The 8,450-nt window shown below is 53.6% G+C and overlaps 1 protein-coding gene across 3 annotated transcripts in view; it reads right to left on the reverse strand.

Moving 5' to 3' along the window:
* Positions 1 to 279: 279 nt before the first annotated feature.
* Scarb1 (scavenger receptor class B member 1) overlaps positions 280 to 8,450 on the reverse strand; it is a 64,304-nt gene continuing 56,133 nt past the window's right edge. The window contains exons 10-13 of one of the 3 annotated variants that reach the window (XM_021222709.1): positions 7,682 to 7,733; positions 6,871 to 7,017; positions 4,015 to 4,143; positions 280 to 1,055 (exon numbers count right to left, since the gene is read on the reverse strand). In XM_021222709.1, the coding sequence (XP_021078368.1) occupies positions 4,015 to 4,143; positions 6,871 to 7,017; positions 7,682 to 7,733 (328 nt within the window). In that variant the 3' untranslated portion in view covers positions 280 to 1,055. Of the gene's footprint in view, positions 1,056 to 4,003; positions 4,144 to 6,870; positions 7,018 to 7,681; positions 7,734 to 8,450 lie in introns of all 3 variants that reach the window. The other 2 variants (XM_029533717.1, XM_021222710.1) reach the window with 2 other exon arrangements.

Genomic DNA, 8,450 nt, shown 5'->3' on the forward strand with positions numbered 1-8,450 from the left:
CCCAGGCGCTGCAGGTTTGTCACTTGGGGTAGCAAGGGTGTTCTGACCTTGGCTACTGACTGCTGGAAGGCCCAGAAGGTTCCACGGGAGAGAAAGGACAGAGCTAGCCTGTCCTGGTACATCCAAGCCACGTACCATATTTAGACTTGAGGTGGAAACATGGCTAGTGGCTGGTGCTGGCCTCACACCAGGAGACTCCCTGGCAGCCATGGGAACACCTACTGATGTGGCCCGGATCCTGGAGACCCAGCCTGCCCAGAAAACAGTCACAGAAGCCAGTGTTGAATCTGTGAAAAGGTTTATTGCCTCAGTCATGACTTTTTTTTTTTTTCAAAAGATGATAAAATTTCTCTTCCAGTAGAAAAAAGGGGTCAGTTGTGGGATGCTGGGCCTCCCTATACCCTCCAGTGAGGTACACTAGATGCTGCGGTTAGACGGCCCACACCTCTAGCTTTGACCCCATGCCTGAAAAGTAAGGACCCTGAGGGGCCTGCCACCTCTGCCACTTACAGTGGTCAATTCAGTGTTCAGGTGACATAGCAGAGACTATAGAAAAAGCGCCAGGTACAGCTCCAGAGTGTGTGTGCAAACTGGTCAGGGCCTGGAGCTGCGTGCCCGGCCTTGGCACCAGAGGCGGATGTATGCTCAGCCCCTAGGAGTGACAGATCCGTCCTCTGTGGGAACTAAGGCTTTCAGACTGATGGAGAAAGACAGGAAGACTTTCTGAGGGAAGTCAGGAGCCTGGGCGGGACCAGCTCCTACAGGAGGGGTTGATGGCAGCGAGAGTTCCCACAGCCTGTCTCACAGGCCACTTGGAAGAGCGTGCCTGTGGCTCTACAGGCTCACTCGGCAGCGGGTCTGTCCCTGGTCCCTGAGTTATTTTGCACGTGCGTGGGCACCCGTGTGCCGTGCGGACAGGTGTGACATCTGGGGGCTCAGGCCATGGCACTGGCGGGCTGTCCGCTGAGAGAGTCCTCAAGAAGCGGGGTGTAGGGACTGGGTGGCTGGTCTGACCAAGCTATCAGGTTTGGGGGGCTCATAGTGTCTTCGGGACCCTGTGGAGAAAAAAGGAAGCCGAGTCACGAGCCTGTCACCTAGCCTTGCCCTGCCTACCTCCCCTAGTCCCACCCCACATCCCACCAGCACGGAAAGCACTTCCTGACCCATCCAGCTCTGTCCACCACGAGCCCAGAGATGCCACTCTATAGACACGGGGACTCCTCGGTCATGTAGATCTCTCGGTTCCAACCTCTCCCTTTGGGGATGGGGAAACTGAGGCCAGAGAGACTGGCCTGTTACAGTGAGGGGGGAAGAGTCCGGAGGGGGTAGATTAAACGTCTGCCCACAGGAGGGCATGTTTAAAATGCTGTCACCTGACAGGTCAGGGACAGCTGTTAAAACTGGCTCTTGTTCATAGAGGTAAGAAACACTCTCTCATCAGACTGCTTTAATGGTGGCCTCTGGACCTTAGGGACAGTAGGATGTTGGGCAAAGGGTACAGGACAGGAAAAGATGGCTCGGTTAGTCGAGAGACTCCGACTTGAAGTCTTCCCAACTACTGGGCACCCCTGCCCTGCAACCCCCATCCCGCACCCCCTAGTGGCAGGGAAGGAAACTGCAGGGAGGCATCTTCTCTTTGGATCAAAGCCAGTCCCCTCTCCCCCCCCCCCCCCGCCGCGACCCAGCACCCCAGCATTGCTGGGGTGAAGCTCAGAGATGGACCACACTGAGCAAAAGGCCCTGACTTCAATCCCTGCCACACACGGAGAGACAGAAAAACGGACAGACCAAAAAACAGAAGTAAAACCGGACAGTGGTGGCGCATGCCTTTAATCCCAGCACTCGGGAGGCAGAGTTTGAGGCCAGCCTGGTCTACAGAGTTTGAGGCCAGCCTGGTCTACAGAGTGAGTTCCAGGACAGCCAGGGCTACACAGAGAAACCCTGTCTCGGAAACAAACAAACAAACAAACAAACAAAAACAAAACAAAAACAAAATAAAACAAAAAAACCAAAAACAAATAAAAAACCCCAAAACAGAAGTAAAAGGGGGGAGGGGGACACGAGGTACAGTAGCGGCGCACGCTTGGAATCTCTGCACTCGCGAGATTGCAAGACTGAGGCAGGAGGATCGCCACAAGTTCAAAGCCAATGTGAGCGGCCCAGAATGCCCTTGTTGCCAGAGAATAAAAGGAGAGTTGACTCTGTAGCTTGGTCTCTCCCATGAAAACACACACAACAAAGCCACAAGGCCCTGGGCAGGCAGGGCAGCCGGGGGGGGGGGGGGGGAGGGGGTGGGAAGGGCGGGCAGGCAGATTTCCCCTCCTCTGTCCTGGCTCCTCCCAGTACTGTGTCTGACAGAGGAGAATTTAGAATGAGAGACGGACCAAAGAGAAGCAGATCTAGAGCATTTCCCTAAACGCTACTGTGTTCACAGCACCTAACCGGACTGCCAACCCTGCCCGCCGACCCCCCATCCCCTTGCCTTACAGAACCGCCCATCCACCCAGAGGGACCCTTTGGTCTAGCGACAGCTCTGTTTCCCTTCTATAGCAGCAGCCTCTAGGGGCCACCCCCACACCCAGGTGCATGGCCTCACCGAATTTCACTGGCCAGGCAGTGGGGAGGGGGGTCAGGGAGAGGGTAAGGTCCCTATGCAAGGACCCACGTGCTATAGCTGATCCGCAGAGGACACATGGCCAGGGGACACCCAGGGGAACCTTGGAGCCAAATGAGGATTAGACCAAGCTGGGAAACAGGTACCCAATCTCGTTCATTCTATTAGGGTCTGGACAGGGCTATGGCTGTGTACCTATGGGCTCCATCTGGGCTAAAGGGACTACGGAGCCTCTGCTTGGAGCCTCCATTTGTCCCCTAGCTCCTACTCAGGAATGCCTTACCTGCCGTCTGGCGATACCCAAACACCACCATGACTGGTGGCCACTGACCATCTCCCCACCTCTTCCTGGCAGGACCCTTCCTCAGCTCCAGGGACGTATGGGGACCCACGGAGCTGCAGAGCTCCCCCTTCTGGGCCTTGTCCTCCTTCCTCCTCCAGGGAGGTGGAGCCCACCAGGACAATCACACAGCCACCAGAGTTCTGCTTTTATTTGCTTCTCAAACAGCTGACATGGCTGGAAGTGACCAGCTGGCCTCCAGGAGCCAAGCTGTGGCCACCCCACCCAAGCCCTGCCCCTGCCCCACCCCCACTCCCTCCAAGAAAGTGCTCACACCCAAGCTTGCTCACATGCTAAAATTGCAGCTTCTATTGAGACACCCGCTCACCTCTGCTAACCCCAAATTGCAGGGACCAGAGCTCTTCCTGTCCCTTCTTCCCAGGCTGGGACACGCCCTATAGGGCTCAGCCTCTCTCCTGAGCCCTGATCCCTACAGGACCTGGAGATCTCGGATAAGTACCGTCCTGGATCCTTGAGAGGTGGTTACTAAGTAAACCAGGACGCCAGCTATACCTGACTCGGTGGCTCACCAACTGGACCACCCATCCCAGCAAAGCACAGGGCGGACACACGACCTAAATTCAGACGGTATTGAGCAGTCTGTCACACACCCTGTGTGCTTGACTATGAAATCCTATCCTAGGCCCCGGCCTGAGAATGCAGCTGGTGTTTAACCGATGTTTAAACTTCATTTTCAGTCTCTCTATTCTGAACTGGGGTTAGTGTGTCTTTTTACACCCCTTGAAGTAAAAAAAATATATATTTTTTTCAAACCTTTTGGGCTATAAGAGTCTCTTGGCTTTCCTGGATGCCCAGGGACCTGTATTTAGCAATCTGCAGGGAATGGGACACTGAGAAGCAACTGGCCTAACTGTCACCTTCTAACAGGACCTTGTAAATGAGGGTCAATGACTGAAAGGATCCAAGAAACCGAGGCAAGTTGAGAAGGCAGGAGGGTGACATCCATATGGATGACATCCTGGAAGATGCTATAGGTAGAGACGGTAGGTCTACTGGCTATGAGTAGGTAGGGTGAAGGTGGGGGTTACCTGGTACGCACCTACAGCTTGGCTTCTTGCAGCACCGTGCCCTTGGCAGCTGGTGACATCAGAGACTCAGAGTAGGCCTGAATGGCCTCCTTATCCTGGGAGCCCTTTTTACTACCACTCCAAAATAAAAAGCATTTCTCCTGGAAGACAACCAAGCTAGTTTATATGGCATGCCGCGTCCCTGGGGTGACGCTGGGTGCCCCCCCCCAGAAGCAAAGGGACAGAAGACAGCGGGATTGCAGAGTTTTCTTCTATCCTGCACCGTGGGCGAAGCGCCCTGGAAGACCGGCAAGCAGAAAGTCACCGACAGGAAGAGAGTGGCGGAGGTGGCCACAGCGGGGGCGGGCCTGCTGAGTGTTTGGGTTTCTGTGGTCTGGTTTGGTGGGGCTGGATTTGAACCTAGGACCTGGAGCTTACTGGGTATCATCTCTCTCTTAACCTCTTCTGCAACTCCACGGTGCTTTTCAGTCTGAGGGAAACATCACCGTACTCTTCATTTATGAATGGCGTACGACTGAGTATGTTGTTTACCAGCAAGCATTTAACCCTCCCACCCCCAGATGATTAAGGGCAGGCGCACACAGGTGAGGCCTAGCTTTGCCAGGACACGGCTGGTAGGGCGTGGCTTGCTTCTTTGGCCTCTCTCTGATGAAACCTTCAGGGCAAGCATCCTTGCTCCCAGACCCCAGCAAGACGCCTTCTATTTTGGGGGTCCCTCCCTCAATGGTTGACTGGGAAAACCTGGCTCAGCTCTCACTGGGCAGCAGGAGGGAAGCGGCCCACCAGCCCGGAAGCCCAGACTGTGGTGTCCACCAGATCCTCACAGCTATACAGTCAACATAGCCAGAGGCGACCAGACGCCCCTCGGAGGTGACAAGAGACTTGAGGGCCTGTGTTCGGAAAGGGAAGCCGGGTGCTGGGGACTCCAGAGGGATCCGTCCTTCCTCAAGCAAGCAAGGAAGCAGGCAGGCAAGCAAGCAAGCAAGCAGGCACGCAAGCAAGCAAGCAAGCAAGCAGGCAGGCAGGCAGGCAAGCCTTAAAGCAAGCCAGCCAGCTGGCTGACTGCAGGAGAGCAGGTGGGAAGATCCCCCCAACCAAGCACGCACAGAAAGCCTGGCCTGTGGCCCCAGGACATCTCGGGTGGGACCCTGTGAGTGGCTCTTCTACAGGTGTTCAAAGGTGGCTGGCTGGTGGCGGCTCCCCTGCTTGCAGACAGCAACCCTCTTGAACCACAGTCCTGCCCTCAAATGCCCTGCTTCTTCTTCTTCTTCTTCTTCTTCTTCTTCTTCTTCTTCTTCTTCTTCTTCTTCTTCTTCTTCTTCTTCTTCTTCTTCTTCTTCTTCTTCTTCTTCNTTTTTTGGTTTTTCGAGACAGGGTTTCTCTGTGTAGCCTTGGCTGTCCTGGAACTCACTCTGTAGACCAGGCTGGCCTCGAACTCAGAAATCCCCCTGCCTCTGCCTCCCGAGTGCTGGGATTAAAGGTGTGTGCCACCACGCCCGGCTAAATGCCCTGCTTCTTAACTATAGCTATCAGAAAGCACTTCGAGGGGGCTTGACCAATGTCATAACCCCAAGATCTCATGAGCAAGGGGGTGCTCCTGCGGCCAGAAGGGAACGGAGGTTCTAGGTATGACCCCTTTGCTTCCTGCTTTCAGGGGCTGCATGCCCTGACGTTACATTCCTCACTCATTTTTGTTCCTTTCTTTATGGAAGTCACCCCTACCCCTGTCTGAACCACACTATTCTTGCTTTTTAAGATTTATTTATCTATTTATGTTATGTATATGAGTACACTGTTGCTCTGTGGGTATCGGATCCCATTACAGATGGTTGGGAGCCACCAGGTGGTTGCTGGGAATTGAACCCAGGACCTCTGGAAGAGCAGTCAGTGCTCTTAACTGCTGAGCCATCTCTCCAGCCCCCACACTATTGTTTTTTGAAGTTTAATTGATTTTCGGAGACAAGATTTCACGTATCCTAAGCCGGCCTTGATCAAACCCTCTATGTAGTCAGGGATGATTTTGAACCGGATCTTTCTGCCCCAACTTCCGTCCTGAGTGCTGGGATTTTATAGGCATGAGCCACCACACCTGTATTAGTTTATGTGTATGAGTGTTCTCCATGCAAGTATGTGCAACTGTGTGTGTGCCTTGAGATCACCTGGAACTAGGGTTACAAATGGTTGCAGAACACCAGGTAGGTGCTGGGAATCGAACCTGGGTCCCTGCAAGCACTAAGTGCTCATAATCACTGAACTATCTCTCCAGACCTTTTTTTCTTTTCTTCTTCCTTTTTAAAAAAAATCTTTTCATTATTTTTGATCATTTATTTTTTTTCCTGTCAGCGCTGAGGACTGAATGCAGGGCCTTGCACGGGCTAAACACGCGCTCTACGGCTGATGTAAAACTTCAGCCTCATATGCTGATATATTTGGGTTAAGCAAAATGTATAACTAGTTTCTTTCACTTTTTTCTCTGGACTTAGAAAAATGTAAGTTCATGATACCACACGTGGCTCCTCCCACTTCCATCTCACCCCCAACTCGGGCCCAGAGCATTTTCCTTGGGAAAAACTATCTTCTCTGGTTTAACCTTCTCTAACCAGCCCAGCCCCTGGACCCCCATCTCCACCTTCGGCAGGCACTTCCCAGAGCCGGCACCGAGTGGCATCCACTTGCTGACCAAATGACTGCGTACCTGTCTCAGCTCAGTCCCCACCTGGGAGGGTCCTGGGCCTTCCAGGACTTGTAGAGAAAAGTTACTGCAGGATGCGAGAGAGGAGGTAGGTAGATCGAGAGCTAGCTGCAGGAGACAGAGGCCGGCTGCAACCCGAGCGGAGTCCCGGACCCGGCCGCCCCTGCCTACTTACCTGGCTGCGCAGTTGGTAGATGATGGGCACCAGCAACAGGAGGCCACCAAGCCCCAGCAGCACATACTGCGCGTAGTGAAGAACCTGGGGCATCAGCACCAGCTGCGTGTAGAACGTGCTGAGGGGCTTGCCACCCATTGCCCCGCTCTGCAGAAGAAAGGACAAGAAAGGACGGGCTGCACGCTGCGTCTCCGAGGCACCCACCCTCCTGTGCCCCGTCCCGCCCCGCCCCAACTCAGAACAGAGAGCCTCAGGGGCGCTTTGGCTGTTAGTCCAAAGAGAACTACGTTTCCCAGCCGCCCTTGCTGTTGGCACGCCCACGTAATGAGGCACTGGCTAAGGGGAGGTGGATCTGGTCCCAAGTCTCCTCGTACAAGATTCATGTATTTCGCTGGTTAGAATCAGGTCTTAGGACCTGAAGGGCGACGAGAGAGATCGGGAAGCCGGCAGGGTGGCCTGGTGCCGAATTCCATCTCCGCTCACCCCTCAGGGGCCATTAACAAAACCTGGAGATGGCTCAGTGGTTAGGAGCGCTGGCTGCTCTTCAAGAGAACCCTCGCTTCATTCCCAGCATCGACTTGACGGCTCACAGGCATCTGTGATTCCAGTTCTAGGAGACCTGATGCTCTAGGCTCTAGGCTTCTGTGGGTACCGGGCACTCACGTGATACACATACATATATACCGGCAGGCTAAACATACAAATAGCTAAATTTAGGTACCGGAAGTTAACCTAGCATTAGCATCAGAGCGAACTAAAAGCCTCCGCTAACATAGAGTCCCCAGTCTGCCTTCTACCGTCATAGACTCACCTGTTCGAACCACAACAAGGGCAGAACTACTGGCTCGATCTTCCCCGTTTGCCTATTAACAAGGGACACAAAGTGAGTGACCGAGGGCGATGCGACCCTCGGAATGGAGCTATGTTTGGGGTTCGGGGTGTCAGTGGGAGAGCTTCTGGTTAGCCATGTGCGAGGCCTTCGTTCAGTCGAAACCACTTCACAATAAATGAGACAGAAAGATGAAGGGGAGCCTGTAACGTTTAGTACAGTTGACTATCCTTAGCCAAGTTCGAGGCCAGCCTGGGCTACAGGAAACCCTGATGCAAAAAGATTAATTAAGGGGCGTGGCAAGGCTCAGCTGAGTGGGTGACTCGGTGCTTGCTGCTAAGCCTGAAGACCTGAGTTCCATCCCCAGGACCCAGAAGGTGGAACAGGCTCCTTAAAGTTGTCCCAACCTCCACATGTGTATTGTGGCATGTACCTGTACACACACACACACACACCACAACTAAAAATGGGGCTAGAGAGATAGCTCATCAGTTAAAAGGTCCTGGATTCAATTCCCAGCCACCACATGGTGGCTCACAACCATCTGTCATGTTATCTGATGCCCTCCTCTGGCACACAGGTGTACATTCAGACAGACCACTCAGACATAGAATACATAAATACAACTTTAAAAATAAATAATAAGGGGGCTGGTGAGATGGCTCAGCGGGTAAGAGCACCCGACTGCTCTTCCAAAGGTGCAGAGTTCAAGTCCCAGCAACCACATGGTGGCTCACAACCATCCTTAACA

The sequence above is a fragment of the Mus pahari genome, chromosome 23 (genome assembly GCF_900095145.1).
Source record: "Mus pahari chromosome 23, PAHARI_EIJ_v1.1, whole genome shotgun sequence".
NCBI lineage: Eukaryota > Metazoa > Chordata > Mammalia > Rodentia > Muridae > Mus > Mus pahari.